The sequence below is a fragment of the Triticum dicoccoides genome, chromosome 3B (genome assembly GCF_002162155.2).
Source record: "Triticum dicoccoides isolate Atlit2015 ecotype Zavitan chromosome 3B, WEW_v2.0, whole genome shotgun sequence".
NCBI classification, from domain to species: Eukaryota; Viridiplantae; Streptophyta; class Magnoliopsida; order Poales; family Poaceae; genus Triticum; species Triticum dicoccoides.
Window position 1 is genome coordinate 4,241,069 of NC_041385.1, and position 16,226 is coordinate 4,257,294.

At 44.2% G+C, this 16,226-nt stretch overlaps 2 protein-coding genes and 1 pseudogene across 2 annotated transcripts; 1 reads left to right on the top strand and 2 right to left on the bottom strand.

Moving 5' to 3' along the window:
• Positions 1-2,102, top strand: part of LOC119274177 — a 2,958-nt pseudogene extending 856 nt beyond the window's left edge.
• A 7,106-nt stretch (positions 2,103-9,208) lies between these two features.
• On the bottom strand, positions 9,209-9,867 carry LOC119280410. Its single transcript, XM_037561267.1, has one exon. It carries the CDS (start codon positions 9,841-9,843, stop codon positions 9,301-9,303), a length of 543 nt encoding a protein of 180 aa, XP_037417164.1. The 5' UTR covers positions 9,844-9,867; the 3' UTR covers positions 9,209-9,300.
• A 5,527-nt stretch (positions 9,868-15,394) lies between these two features.
• Positions 15,395-16,006, bottom strand: LOC119274178. The gene has a single exon (XM_037554850.1). The coding sequence runs from the start codon at positions 16,004-16,006 to the stop codon at positions 15,395-15,397; it is 612 nt and encodes a 203-aa protein (XP_037410747.1).
• Between the last annotated feature and the right edge of the window lie 220 nt (positions 16,007-16,226).

The window sequence follows — 16,226 nt, forward strand, 5'->3', positions numbered from 1 at the left end:
TCGAGTGGTGCTTGTTTGGGGGGTGTGCCACCAGAAAGCGGGCTTGAAGCTCTCGCCTTACCAACGAGCCGACTGCTGATGGCTGTTGGTCACGACTACTACAAAAAAGTGAAGATGAATCTTTCTATTTCACATGGAGGAGTGTGCATCTTTATGTTGGGTGTTCTTCTGTCGTGCGACCCGATGGCTTATGTGCGACCTGTGGCCCACGCCTCCTATTCTATTTGTTCAGGGCGGGCGGCGTGAACTCTGATTCGATCCGGGTATTCAATCCCGCCGCTGAGATGCTCAGTTGACTCCTTAACCTTGATAGGAAGATGGCTTATTCCAAAATTCGTGCATAAGGGTAAGGAACTTTGGATGAATTAATGCGAATGGGTGTAAGCCTCGCTGCTCGAAAACACCCAGTGCTGACCACACTGAGAGACACGAAAGCGCAGGTAATGCCAGTTGGCGAAGTGGCGTTAAGCATCCCTAGCAGTACGCAAAGAGAGGTCGTGATGATATCATCTACGTCCGTACCGCTCCTTGTGGAGTAGATCCCGCATCCAACCAACCCTTTTTGACCAGGGAACGGGAGAATTCCCACTACCGCTGGCAGGCCAGCCGGGCCGTGAGCGCGGTGGGAACGGGCTTCCCAAAAAGCGAGCCCCGGCCTGGGTCAGCATAGAATGGGGGGGACGGCCCTAATGTTGTGTTGGCCGGGTTGCGGGCGGATAAAAGCGGACGTGGGGACTCGGGTCGGGGCACAGCGTAACTAAGAGAGCCATTCCATTTAGGGCGAGACAGAATGGGCGGGCACAAGTGGTCTGGTGTCCGAGCCGATTGGTCAGACGACGACTACTGCACATATTAGATTCTATTAGCCGCCTATCCCGGAATGGACTGGGATGGAATAGAAAGAACGCGAAGCAGCAAGCAAGGGATGAGCGCTTTGTTGCTAAAGCGCATACGTTTTCTTGCTGGGTCGGTTTGTTTTTGGGGGGTGGGGCAATAAGCTTGCTTCTTCACAAGCTTATCCCCGCCCCCTTTCCTGTCCGTCCCGACCGGCAGCAGTTGGGTCTCCCCATCTCTCCTCAACTTCCCCGGTCTTCGGCCCGAGATGTATGAGGCAGAAACTCGTCCCACGTACGGTTCGGAGGCCGAGCCCCATCCCTGCAATAATGGTGCGGCTTAGGTCAACTAATACGAATAAGATACAGTTCACTCAACGATTGCCCTTGGGTCCCGAACTCCATATGGGGAAGGAACGTTGTTGTTTGCGAGGTCTCGATCATTTACATGGACCCACTTCTCATTCCATTTGTGGGAATTTGATGATTTATAAACCGTCCCCAACGAGCGAAAGGTTCATGTTTGAACATGATGAATCACTTCGTGTCGACCTGTTGCCCATAAACTTTCCTGCCTCATATGAGAATGGAAAACTGGAAGATTTTCTGCATCGGTGGATGAAGAATCACGAACATAAGAATTTCTGGTTTAGCATGTTCCCAGAAAGAAGATACTTTTTTTCCATTCAAGAAACGAGGAGCACGACTGAAGTGGCTATACATACAAATCCATTTACGGATCTATATGCTCCGATTGAAACTGGAAGTTCCAGAACTGGCGGCTGGTATACCACCATAATGAAATTGCCTTTTATTTTTAGTATTCGGATAGGATTTCTGTTGGCTTCATCGGGAGGCTCGCGTAGTTTGTTACGTCAACTCCAAAAGGATAAGTTGCATTGGAATCGAGAAAGTTTCGTTCATAATTGCATAAAAGGAGTAAAAATAGTGGCTGCGGCGCGTCGAGGGTCAACCTTTGATATCGAATAACCTTTCGAGCCTTCCCCAATGGATCTCTATCCTCCTTTGAAACCAATAGAAGTTCACTGACCATCCCTGTCAAACATAACCCAAGGTAGGATCGAGAGGAGAAGAATAGGACTCTTGCTAGTATCATAACCTCTCGATGGGAGAATGAAACCATTAGATTAGTGGAAAGAAGAAAGAATGGGAAGAAACCAGCCAACTTACCAAGAGGAAGAAATGATGACCACTTTTTGTATTATCTCGAAAGTTTTCATTGGATCTAGAAGTAATCACAACGTCACTTTTCGCCGAGATTTCATGGTAGTTTTTGGAAACTTCAATTGATTAATGAGCTCAGGAGACTCTATAATTCGAATGATATGTGGAGAGAGCGGGGCGTCTTACCCGAAGAAATCGATACCATGGTGTCGCATATACACGAAGGTTATTCTTCATTTCATCCCAAATTGGTATACAAAACCTATAAATATGGTAGGGGTGGTATGACTTTGCAGGAACATTTCACTCTGGAAAGGCAAGATGAGCTTGGCTATTGTTGTGCCAGGCGCCCACTCATCAATGCTGGTGATTGGCCTTGTATGGCTGCGCCATCTCTTCCAATAGATGTACTACTTTTTAAAGCGTTAGCTAATATCTTAATGCGGGAGTTTCTAGTGATAAGAAACAATCTTCCGTCTAGATTATTTTATTATAATGAAATGTTGGATTACCACCAAAGGTTCTGGGATGGTCAAAGTGGTGTAGAGAAAATAGTCTGTGTGGATTTGAGTCATAGTATCCAGTATGTTTCTACGGAACGTCTATGGAATACCTTAAAGTGTCTACACAATCTGGGTGTGATTTCCCACATCTTAAAGGAATTTCTATCTCTCCCGATATATAATGCTGCCACTAACCTCCAAATTCCTCATTCGAATTGTATACCATTGATAGGTGAATTGAGAGACGTGCTCCTACATCTCTTTTTTCAACATCAATTCGATAGGGAGGTCCTGAGCCGGTATGAAGGTGTTCTTTATACAAGATGGGACACCAATGTCCTTCTAGCTTCAACACGCTATGATTCATATCATCTTGACCGTCCTCAAATTCTGGACATCTTAAGGCACGTAAATCTAAGTGGATTTATTTCCGTGATCGAACGTGGTGGCGGGGGCATGCACGTGAACCCTGAGAAATCTCAGGTATTCCTCAGTGCAGATGGTGATGTTAGTATCCCTCAACTAAGCGAAGGTGAGACTGACTATGATAGTGAATGATTCCGGGGAATTGGATAGAGTAACCTATTCATAATAATGATGAGTATCCCCGGGGGCATGTCCTACTTTGTGAAGTAAGGGGGCTCCTTAGTCGAGGGAGTATTTTTGGAAAGTTAGTACAAAGTTGGGTCATCTATTTTAAAACGGAGGGAGTATTTTTTAGGGGTTAAACCAAGCTTTATTGATCGAATTCCACATGTTGTGGGATACAAATAGGATCATGGGGTTCGATCAACCATGTGTATCGTCCCGGATCCAGAGAATGTGAAAACATGGCTAACCTATCAGCATCATTGTTAGATGCTCTACCTTCAAACTTGAAATTACAATTGAAAAAAGAAGCTATATGTCTAATTTCACTAATGATAGCTCCATAAACACCACTACTGTTTCTCTGAATGCCGTTGATAACTTGTTCGGAGTCTGAAGCAATAATCACATTTTGGATCAATAGATCCTCAGCCAAATAAAGTCCTTCTCGGCAAGCTATCGCCTCAAGAGTCGCCACATGCGTTATACCATGAATGACCAAAGCTGAACTGCCCATATACTTTCCGGTGATATCTCGGCAGACAGCCGCGACAGCCCCTCTTGCGTGTGATTTGGACACAGACGCATCTAGTTGCCACTTTCACTGAGTTCAGAATTTGCAAATTAATATATTTTCTTTCTAAAAAGAAAGACAAATCTTGATACCAAATCTACCAAATCAACTAATAAATGTGTTGTAACCAAAGATAGTAGATGTACTGAGATGAAGTATATATCTATGCGGATTTGCTAATTCCCATGTACTCCCTCCATTCCTAAATATTTGTCTTTCTAGACATTTCAAATGACTACCATATACGGATGTATGTAGACATATTTTAAAGTGTAGATTCACTCATTTTGCTTCGTATGTAGTCACTTGTTAAAATCTCTAGAAAGACAAATATTTAGGAACGGAGGGAGTAGATGAGAATTAGTCAAGTCGGTAAGCTTGGATAACCGACTTGACATGGACCTCTTCTGCGGCATGGGACATTGATTTTTCACACCAATCTGAGCACCTTTTGGTGAACCTCTTCATGATGGGTGGGATCTCTCCTATCTCATTCCATCTTCCCGAGTTAGCAAACCTAAGTATTTTCTCTCAAAATAAAAAAGGCACCACACCCAAGGTTTTCCTTATCATCAGTTGCACGTTATCCTGGCATTTCTTGCTAAATTTTTCCGATAAAGGACATTTCATTGAATAGATATATCGAGGTGATACAATCGCATCGAAAGAAAGCCCGGCCTCTGCATAGCTAGATGCACACAGCCAAAAAGTCTAGAGTGCCCTAAGAATAAAAATAATTCGGTACAAATCGAAGCAAATAAATCATGTCGAGGCTAAGGTGCGGTAGATCCTATCCGTAGATCACACCGCCATCCATGGAGGTAGAAAACCTCCCTGGCCGGACGCTCCAGCCGTGTAGACGCCATCATAAAAAGGTCCCTATCCTCCGGCCTCTGCAGGATAGACCAAGTACGGAGCCATCGTGTACAAACATGAATAACCTGCATAGGAGATGAGACACATTTGTTATTAAAGATCACATCATTCCTGGTAAGCCACAATGCCCAGCATAAGGCCGCCGCTCCCACGAGAATGTGTGCAGAAAATTGTTTATCAATACCCCGCAACCAGTTGCCGAACATATTCCGTGCACTACGTGGTGGGTATAAATTAGAAGCTACTTGAACTATGGCCCAAACTGCCCGAGCGAATTTGCACTCAAAGAATAAGTCTCTAATAGTCTCGTCATGTTGGCAAAAGACACATGTCTTAGAACCATGCCAGTTTCGTCGTGCCAGATTATCTCTAGTTAGGATGACTCCTCTATGTAGAAACCATAGGAAAATCTTCACTCTTAGAGGAATTTTGAGCTTCCACAATTTTCTGTTATCAACTGGAACATCACAATGAACCATTGCATCATACATAGATTTGACCGAAAATTTGCCATTCTGATGCAAGTTCCATTGAAAGACGTCCGGCTCACCTGTCAGTTGAATGTCCTCCAGACGAGTGAGTAATTCATTCCATGCTGCCAGGCGAGGGCCAAGAAGGTCCCTACAGAAAGAAATATCAGGGTTTTGTTGTCCTAAAACTTGTTTGATGGTGACAAATTTATGTCTGACAATCATGTACAAGCTCGGATATTGCACCATTAGTGGTATTCCCTAGCCAGGTGTCTTCCCAGAATCGAACCTGAGAACCATCCCTAACCGAGAAGGTCCCAAATTGGAAAAAGAATTCCTTGGCCTTCATCAGGCCACTCCAAAAGTGTGAATCCCCGGGTTTCCAATGAACTTGAGAAATGGCATTTGATCCCACATACTTATTGCGAATGATCTCTTGCCATACCCCATTCTCAGAGAGTAGTTTGCAAACCCACTTGCTGAGAAGAGCAATATTTTTTATCTCAAGGTCTTGAATTCCCAGCCCCCCTTGACTTTTAGGTCTGCATAATACGCTCCACCTAGCCAGTCTATATTTATTGGATTCATTATCGCACTGCCAAAAAAATCTGGATCTAAAGTAATCTAGTCGCTGGAGAACCTCTTTCGGTAGGTGGAAGAATGACAACATATAAAGAACCATGTTGCTTAGGACAGAATTGATCAAGATCAAACGTCCCCCGTAAGACAAGAGTTTGGCCTTCCAACTGGCAAGACGTTTCTCAAGTCTCTCTTCCACATGCTTCCACTCAACGATAGTTAAAGGCCGATAGTGTATGGGAATACCCAGATATCGAATCGGAAACTGCCTGAGCTGACATCCAAAAATCTCAGCATACTCAGGTGCTGGTTCTGCAGCATCGCCGAAGCAAAAGAGTTCGCTTTTATGAAAATTGATTTTGAGACTAGAAAGTTCCTCAAAAGCACATAGGAGCAACTTGAGATTTCTAGCCTTGTCTAGATCGTGATCCAAGAAAAGGATAGTGTCATCTGCATATTGTAGAATAGATAGACCATCTTCTACCAAGTGTGGAATGACACCACTAATTTGACCGTCCAGCTTAGCCCGCTCAACAAGGGTAGCTAGTATGTCGGTCACAATGTTAAACAAAATAGGAGAGGCGGGGTCCCCTTGGCGAAGCCCCTTCCTTGTCTGAAAATAGTTGCCAACGTCATCATTTACTTTTATGGCCACACTGCCTCCAGAAATAAAGCTCTCTACCTAACGACACCATTTTGGTGAAAACTCCTTCATGCGCAAAGTTTGCAACAGAAAGGGCCACTTAACTTTATCGTAGGCTTTTTCAAAATCTATTTTAAGAATGACATTCAACTTTTTCCGGTGAAGCTCGTGTACAGTTTCGTGCAGGACGACCACTCCATCTAATATGTTGCGGCCTTGCATAAATGCTGTTTGAGTGGGCTTTACGACATGGTTAGCCACCCCGTTCAACCGATTAGTTGCGACCTTCGTAAAGATTTTAAAACTTATATTCAGAAGGCAAATCGGTCGATATTGTTGAATACGATTAGCCTCCTTAATCTTGGGCAATAGGATAATTTTCCCAAAATTTAAACGAGAAATATCAAGGTCTTCAGTATGCAGTTGGTTAAACAACGGAACCAAGTCTGCCTTAATCACGTCCCAAAAACATTGATAGAACTCTGCGGGAAAGTCATACGGACCCGGAGCTTTGTTGTGTTCCATTTGAAACACCGCGGTGCGAATTTCCTCCTCTGAGAACGGGGAGGTTAGGAATTCATTTTCCGCTTCCGTAACTTGAGGGATGTCATGAGTAACAGATTCATCCAACTGAAAATTTGTTTCAGCTGAAGGTCCAAAAAGCTCCTTGTAATACCTAGTAATGAAAGTTCTAAGTGGTGCGTCCCCCTCAATTCGGCCTTCCTCCTGGTCAAGGGCGAATATGCATTTCTTTCTATGTCTGCCATTCGCAAGCATTTGAAAGTATTTCGTATTATCATCACCTTGCACAAGCGAATCCGCCTTGCAATGTTGGTACCATTTAATCGCTTCCTCGCGTAATAGGCGGGCAATCTGCTCATTTAGATTGCTTTTTTGCTCAATCTCAACAGCAGACAGAGGCCAGACCTCCGCTATTTTATCAAGGGGATCGATTAAGGTAGATAGTCGCAGTTTTTCTTTTCTGTAAATGCCAGCAGTATGCTTGGCCCATCCACGAAGGAATCGGCGCAAGGCGCGAATTTGATTGTTCCATCGTTGAATGGGTGTGTTACCACGAGGATGACGCGCCCACATTTTCTTAACAAGGTCATGAAATCCCTCTCTAGTGAGCCATCCCAGTTCAAATTTAAACTGGTGACGGTTAGAACTTGGGATTGGTTCTCCAAAATCGGTTAGCAAAGGAGCGTGATCCGATAATGCCTCAATACGTTCTAGAGTCCGAACCGATGCTAGGGGATATTTATATTCCCAGTCAGTGGTAACTAGCACTCGGTCAAGTTTTTCAAATATTGGTACTGATCGGTTGTTGGCTTAGGTATACTGACGACCAGACATCGTGATCTCCCTCATGTCCAGGCTGTCACTAACAACATTAAAGAGGAAAGGCCACCTAGTATCACACCGGTCATTGTTTTTTTCCTGCTGATATCGAAGGATATTAAAATCCCCCCCCCCCCCAATTAACATGGGGTGGGGATTGTCTCGACAGGTGTTAACAAGTTCTTTTAGAAATGCAGACTTAAACTCCTCTTGAGCGGCGCCATATACAGCCACCAGACTTCAAAGGAAGTTGTCGGACTTGTTAATAGATGACCCAACTTTGTACTAACTTTGCACTAAAGTTAGTACAAAGTTGAGTCATCTATTTAGGAATGGAGGGAGTAGGTGGGATCACTTAAGAGGGAGATAGCAGCTACCTAGCACAACTCTGAAACCGTTCCAATGATTCCTTTATCATTGTTGCCTCCACCAGTGAAGCTTGGAAGAACATGAGACTAACATCAGCGAATAGAAGGTTTGAGACGCCAGGACTGCCTCTAGCAATCTTAATCGGTGTCAGCATCCCTCTTGGGACTTCTTTGTTAAGGATATTAAACCGCCATCTACAGCAAAGTATGGGCTCAAGGGTTCCCCTTTGACGCAATCCTCTAGAGGGGGAAAAGGAATCCAAAAATTGACCCTTATACCACGAATGGTTGGGGAACAACTACTCGGTTTTTCCTCAAAGGTTTCTCATGCTTTTTTTTCTTAATCCCTGTGACTACACCAAGTCTTCCGGCTCGGTTTGAAATAGTATGCCTGCCCCTTTTTTTGTGTGTGACTGAAATATTCTACATGGTTAACCCTAACCCTTGAAAAAGAACAATTTACTGACATTGGCTAGGCATGTACTAACCGGAAACTCGGGTAGTAAATGGTAGTGTTTTTTTTCTGCCGGGGAGAGCACTTTGTCCAACCTTACTTACTTTTCCCCTCCCTCTCTCCGTTTGATTTTCCCTTTTATCCCTGTTTTTTTAACTGTCTTAACTGTCCCACCTTTTATTGACTTACTTTTTTGTCTTACAAACAAAATACTAAATTTTATTTAGGTAGGTAAATCATTAAAGGATATGTAAACATTTATTTACACAATCACATTAATATGAGCAGGTAAATCACGGGCTAATGTACTAGAATATTTATATCTCGTTGCAACGCACAGAAAACAATCTAGTACATGTAAAAAAAAGGACTACTTGGATAGAACCAATGCGATGCGATTTGAGTGACTGCAACTAGTGGGTGGATGGCCATGGAAGCGAACCGAATGGCCACACAAATTCTTTCGTTTCTGATATAAAACAAAATTGCACGAGCCGGCAGAAACAGTTCTCAAAGAAATTAATTTGTGCGGAACAGATCTAACTTAAAATATAGCACCTGATGTGTGCCGCCATAAAAAAAGTTTACGATCTCAATTGACGAGATTGAAATTGTTGTAGATGAAATAGCTCATCTAAACATGTTGTTGTCAAGGAAACCTTGTTGGTTCGGTGCCCTAGATGAGCGAACATATGTCATCATTGATACACGCATCATGCTTGGTCGCTTGCAGGCACTAGTTGTCTACTTGGCAAGTTTGTGTTTTGTGTGTTGTTAAGCTCGATAATTCACAATTTCATCAACGACAAAACATGTTGCTACATGAACAACTAATTAATTATTGAAGGGAGCACACACATATGAGCCAAGATTTATATAGGATCGATCACTTGTGGGTAAGCAGGCCAATGACTTCCGCCGCGACGCCACATCGCTCAGTCATCTGGCGATCTATCTTTGACACGGGGGAGTTCTTGCCGATCATATTGAACGCGTTCTCGCATATATCCCCGACGATCTGGGCGCCCGACACGAGAGCCATCGCACCGACGTAGTCCCCACGGTCGAAACCGGTTCGGGCGTTGTGTTTGAGGTTGTTGTCGGCGTCTTGATAGGCCCAAAGGCATTGCGCCAGCGCGCCTCCCTCGGGCGTGCCTAGGCTTCCCTTGTTTAGGTTGTTGATGACCCCAAGGTTATACTCAGCAGTGTCACTCGCGATCTGCAGCGCGACGCTGCCGACGTCCTGCTTCGTGGAGGCATAGGCGCTCTTTGGGTTGACCTTCAGAACGACCATGCACAGCATGGGGTTCGTGGTCTTCAGGCACATCCGGGCGGCCATGTTGGTGTCACCATAGGTGGCAGGGAGGCCCGAGGACACGCCGGCGATCACAATAAGAACAATAGCTATGGATGTTGCTGCGCTCACCATTGTGGTTTTTAGTTTGCAACTAGCTAGGCGTTGTTCTGTTGGTGCAGTACACTCAACTCTTTCTTATATATGTAAGATATGCACAAGGGAAAATCTTTATGATATGATGCGCCTTAATGATGGTATATCTATTTCTTTTGTTGCATCAAATGTAACAGCAAATCAAATGAATATAGCCATCAATAAATTGAAAAAAAATGTGCTCTTACAACAAATAAATAGTGAATGTACTGCCATTATTTTTTGCAAATCATATAGTTATAAATGACCAGCAGTGGAATAGCAAATCAGCAAATAAATGCATATTGAGAGATATATGCAACCAATATTAAGCCACAATAACCACTCCGGGTAGGGTTGTGGGACAGCATTTATCCGATTTTGAAAGCCAAGGGTCAAGCATATATTGTTTCAAAGGTGAGGGGGACAAACCCAAACTTGAATAATTGTTCAGAGACCAAATATATTCCCCCACACAAAGTAAATCAGAGGGAAGAACGATTTGGCGGATATGAAGAAGATGAGATAACTTCCACAATTGTGGATGTTGTGGTGCTCGCCATTGTTTTTGCACTTTGCACCATGCAAGGTGTTGTTGTGTCGGTGCATCAAGGTGACTCTTCTCATATGTGGACGCCACCCTCGAAAAATATGCCTTAATTATGCCATATTTATTCCTTTTACTACATGAGTATAATAGCAAATCAAATAAATAAATGAAGGATCTGATGAGTACTAGTTGCCGCATACTCGCATAGTGATAGATGTACAAAATATTTAGCGAATCAAAAAATAATTGTACTCTCATTGTATACATCTAATGAGTTCCATAATTATTCTGAGAAGGAAGATTCATTTCGTACCAAACCAATAATAACTATAATAATGTAGCTAATCCAAAGAATAAATGTAGTTGTTTTCGGGATCCATATGGTGGGTTTTTGTTTGAATGAATGGTCGATCAAATTTATAGTCTGAATACATTTGGATCTTTATGCTCCTTTGATTAAAAAAATCTTACTCCCTTCGATCCATATTAATTGAGGCACACTTAGTACAACTTTGTACTAAAGTTGTACTAAGTATGAGTCAATTAATTTCGATTGGAGGGAGTAGTATTTTGTAAGGTTATATTTGGTTCCACAAGATTTTTTTCCTATGCAGGTCATTTGGTTTGTAGGTTTTGAATCCTCAATCATAGTTACACGTTAGTTAGGCCATCAGCAAGGCTCCAACTGAACCCCTTGAGTCCAACCATTTTATGCCCGGCCGAACACGAAACATATATGTAAAGATACTAAAGCGCCTAGTTTTCATAATTTTTTTCTTGTTTTTACTGCTTGAGGGCCACCAAAATATGCAGACAGAAGGTTCTGCATCTATTGATATTTCCTTATCCGTTCCGAGATAATGACAGAGGGCGACAAAGGAAGGGAACCAGGCCGTCTTCCCTTCTCCCGCGCCAACGGCCCCCTATGTCTATGCCATCCCTCTCCTCGATCTCCCTCGATCGCCAAGGAAGTTCGGCGATCACGATCTACAAAAATGCTAGACGAAGAGTTTGGCGGCCCGCGCCGTGATCATGCTTGGGAGAACATCCTTTAGTCAGCAATAAAACTGGCCAGAGACAAGAACCGGCTGACTGGAAGAGCTCAAGGGTTGACGAGGCCTGACAACAAGTTCTCGATCACGAGGAAAATCTAAAGGACATGGCTATTTCGACGGCAACCACTAATGTGCTCCCTCACGAGTGTAACTGCTTCCTCTCAACTAGAAAGGTGTTGGGCCTCTAAGTGCGAAGTTTTGTAGCAAACAACAATTTCCCTCAAGTGACCACCGCCAATGATTAGCACATGCATACACAAAGAAAAAACTCCCGTGTGCCCTCAAGGGGACTAGTGAGGCTGTCAATCTGACTAGATTACTAGTTACAAAAGGATTAAATGCAATGAAACCAGAAAAATGCTTGAAATTAATGGAATGTTGAACAGAATGTCGAAACTAGAAACTAAAAGTGTTGATTGAGATTGAATGTTTTATGGGAAGAAAGTGGACTGGGGTCCATAGGTTCACTAGTGGTCTCCCTCCAAAATAAAGCACGGTGTCGTAAACAAATTATAACTAAACAACGACTAAATTACAGTATTTATGAGTATGACTATCCATGGCAAAATTAACATATGAGCATCACGTCCCAATATCTGTAGACTGTCCAACTGCATCTATAGTTAATACTTCACCCAAGACCGCTATTTAACATTCATCTTAAAGTATTAAGTAAAAACAAAGTCTTGCATTAACTATGATGACATGAAGTAGATGATGTATTTTATTCACCCTGCATTCAAAAGACAACTTTGCAACCATCTTTTTATCCCTAGCGGCAACAACATACTACACACTTTGTTTCACTGTGGTAGCTTACATGCAAGGTTAAACCCAAAATAGCATACGCAAATCCCCCTCATTGGTTGCTTCCTTCTCCAGTGGGGTCACAACAACAACAGAGTCCGATGGTGGGCAATTGTTTGGCAAGTCACATGGGCCTCCAAAGGTCGAATTGTAATTTTTCATATTCGGAGGTCCTTTGTGAAAAACTTCAAGATGCAAATCTCTCTATCTGCCCTTTTGCGGTGTCCACATTTCTGTTCATTGTAACCTTGTTAGATAAAACATGTGGGACGGTTCATAGGCTCGAAAAGTAGCATTGACTGCGAAGTTTCCTCTTCCAGATTTGGGTGTGGTGGTGGTTTCCCTTCTTCGCCGGTTGCATCATGTTGGCGGCCGAGTCCGATGGTGGGAGGCAGTTTGGCATTTATGTTCATTGTAACCTTGTTAGATAAAACATGTGGGACGGTTCACAGGCTCGAAAAGTAGCATTGACTGCAAAGTTTCCTTTTCCAGATTTCGGTGTGGTGGTGGTTTCCCTTCTTTGCCGGCTGCATCATGTTGGGGCCGAGTCCGATGGTGGGAGGCAGTTTGGCAAGCCATGAGATCTCAAAAGGTCGAATTTAAATTATTTTTCTTTTGGGGTCCTTTGTGCAAAATCTTAAGACATCGATCTCGCTTGCTTCCAGTTGCGGTATCCACGTGTGTGCGCAGCATAACCTTGTCGTTCATTTACAAAAACATGTGGCTATCATTTACAAAAAAATTGTGAATAAATTGTCTTTCATTGAAGTATTGTAATTAAGAAAAAGCTAATCCCTTCACGTGGGAGTGATATGTCAAGCTCAACACATTCGGGGAAATCACCATAAGACGACTTGCGTGTATACGAGTATTAATTGTACGTATTGGTATGAGATCGCTTACCACCTTCGCTGAGCGGTGAGCCTTTGCGCAAGCAAATCAGATTAGAGCATTTTTAATCGATCCCTTGTAACCGATTAGAGGAGTAAAAAAATATGTTTTACTTCTCTAATTAACCAGTACCTAGTCGATCCCTTATTCGCCGTAAGGGGGTATAATTTTTACTCCGGCCCCAACTCTCGCCCTAAATTTACTCCACCGTGTGGTGGCTGAGTAAAAGCCGTGCCTCTCGCAGACTAAGGCGTAGCCTAGTGATGGAAAGGGGCTGATGCCTTCCCACCCACCCAAGTTCAAGGCTACCTGCAATTTGGGTATGTTGCACCAATTATACTGTAGGGGCCTCCCTTACAGTCTTTCTGTAAAAAAAAAGATGTGCCTCTCCCTCGCGTCGCCTCCCGCCTCTGCAAATTTGATGGTGCGACTCCCACCGATCGTCCGCCGCCACAGCCGCTACCTCATTGCCTCCCCTGCCCCCGCCGCCCTTCTGTACGATGTCGAGCCCGTTCGGCCCCATCGCCATCGCTGGAATCAAGTTCAAAATGCCGCTGTTGTCTCCATTGTTGATTCCTCGAATTGCTTCGTTGCTTCTTCTTTTTCTGTCGGTCGCCGCATCTCACCTTGAGTGCCCACCGCTGCAGGGCATTCCCTCTCGTCACCGCCGGCCTATTTGGTCAAAAAGACACCGGCTGGCCGGTGCACCACCACCGCACTGCAAGTTTTCCTCGAATTGCTTAGGTGAGTTTTTTTATTGTTTATTTGTGAACTGGCTGTTTGGATTGAACCTAGCCATTTGAATTGTTGATGAAGGGGTTGAGGGAAATGGCGTTGGAGGACTCATCGTCATCGAAAGAGGAAGAAGACGACGATGACTTTGAAACCGTTTTAGGTATAATTTTCAATGACGATGTTCCGTGGACGAGGAGAGGATCACAGTTTGGCCGCGTACACATTAACTGTGATAGAGTGGAGGGTCATGCAAATATCACGATAGACTACTTTGACCCAAAGCCAACCTATCCGGAAAAGTACTTCCGCCGGCACTTTTGGATGCACACAAGTCTTTTTCTAACCATCGCAAAAGCCATTGAGAGATATGATGACTGGTTCAAACTTCGGAGAAATGCATGTGGAGAGATAAGCGCAAGTCCTCTGATGAAGTGCATTGCAGTTGTTCAAGTCTTGGTGTATGGGTATTCGGCCGATGCAATCGATGACTATGTCCGCATTGGTGAAGACACAATTTTGGAGATTGTTGGAAGGTTCACTAAAGCAGTGATCGTTGTCTTTGACCTGGAGTACTTAAGAGCACCAACCGGGGAAGACACCTAAAGACTGATGACTAAGGGTGAAGCAAGAGGATGGCCGGGGATGCTTGAATCACTTGACTATATGCACTGGACATGGAAGAATTGTCTTGCGGGGTGGAAGTGTTAGTACAAAGGCCACTCAACGATCCAACGACCATTCGTGATTTTCTTGAACATTCAAATTCATGTTTAGTTTCCACAAGTGTGCAAATGTGTAGTTGCAATTTATAGTAGAATTGCAAAGTTTAGAAGAAAAAAACAGAAATTTGCTCCGTTATATATAGGGGATCGGCTAGGTCCGGCCAAAACTTAGTTACTCCACCAGATACTCCATTATTTTTAAGAGATCGGTTAGGAATGCCCTAAATACACCAAATTTATCTGTCGAGTGGTGCCCGGGAGCAGCGTTTTGGTTTTTGGTTTGAGAACTTTTTCGCCCCTGGCCGAGATGGCCGAATTTCGGCCATTTTCAAAAATTTCGGCCGGAATTTGACCAAAATTTGCCAAGTTTGATCTATTTCGGCCAAAGATAGATTTCGCCTCAGGCCGAGATGGCCGAAATTCGGCCGAAATCTGTTTTTTTTTTCGGGCCGGGAGTGGACGCCGAGAGGGACGTGGGGTCAGAAATGAGATAGCCGTCGTTGCTGTGATGTGTGCTGCTAGCTACTACTGCGGTTAACTGTGTTGTCTGTCCTGTGGGCGCTTGGCTGCCTTATCATGCAGGCTAACCTTAGCCACTTGCTCATAGTCCAGGACAGGAGTAGATATTCTCGCAAAAAAAGGAAAAAGGAACTTGAGGGAAGAGATGTTTCGCTGTAGAGAAGCAGGGGATGAAAAATTATGTAACTCTTAAACTGCATTATCACCATAGCATGTCCAGACACAACCGATTATTTATTGACAGCAACATGCATAGAAAAACAAGCCGAGAATTATTCCGATCGCTTGGAGGCAAGCAGATCCATGAGGTCGGCCGTGACACCACAGCGCTCCGTCATCTGGCGATCCATGTCGGTCAGGGGGGACTTCTTGTTGATCGCCTTGAACGCGTCCTCACACATATCACCGGCGTCCTTCGCGAGCAAGATGACATTCGACGCGCCGGCATAGTCCAAAAAGTCGAGGGCAACGCGCGCTTGGAGCTCAAGGTCGTTGTCGGCTTCGAGATAGGCCTGGTTGCAAACATCCAGCGCTCCCCCCTCCGGTGTGCCCTCTTTGCCCTTGAACAAGTCGACGATTACCCTAGTGTTGTTGTAGACAGTGTCGATTGCGATCAGCAGCGCGTTGCTGGCGAGGCCGTACAGGTTCATGGCGCCGTCGGTCCTTCGGTCGGCTCTCAGCATGGCCACGCAGATCGCGGGGGTCTTGCTCTTCTTGCACGTCCTGGAGAAGAGGCCATCGTCGGCGTCGGCGACGGGAAGGACGTCAGAGGACACGGCGGCGAGCACGACGAGAGCCATTGCTGCGGTTGCTGCGGTGCTCGCTATTGGTTTTTGTGCTTTGCACTTAGCTAGGTGTTGCTTTTGTGTTGGTACAATATACATGGCGACGCTTTCTTCTCTGTATAAAACGCCGCGCAAGACAGGTTGCCTTAATTGTGCTATATTTATTCTTTTTCTACACTATGTAATTTATATCTATATCTATATCTATCTTTATCTTTACCTCTTTATCTTTATCTTTATCTTTACCTACTAATAAACCAGCGGCCGCTTCTGGTCGTACGTCGTCGGCGTTTTTTTAAAAACTCCTTCCGTTTCTGGG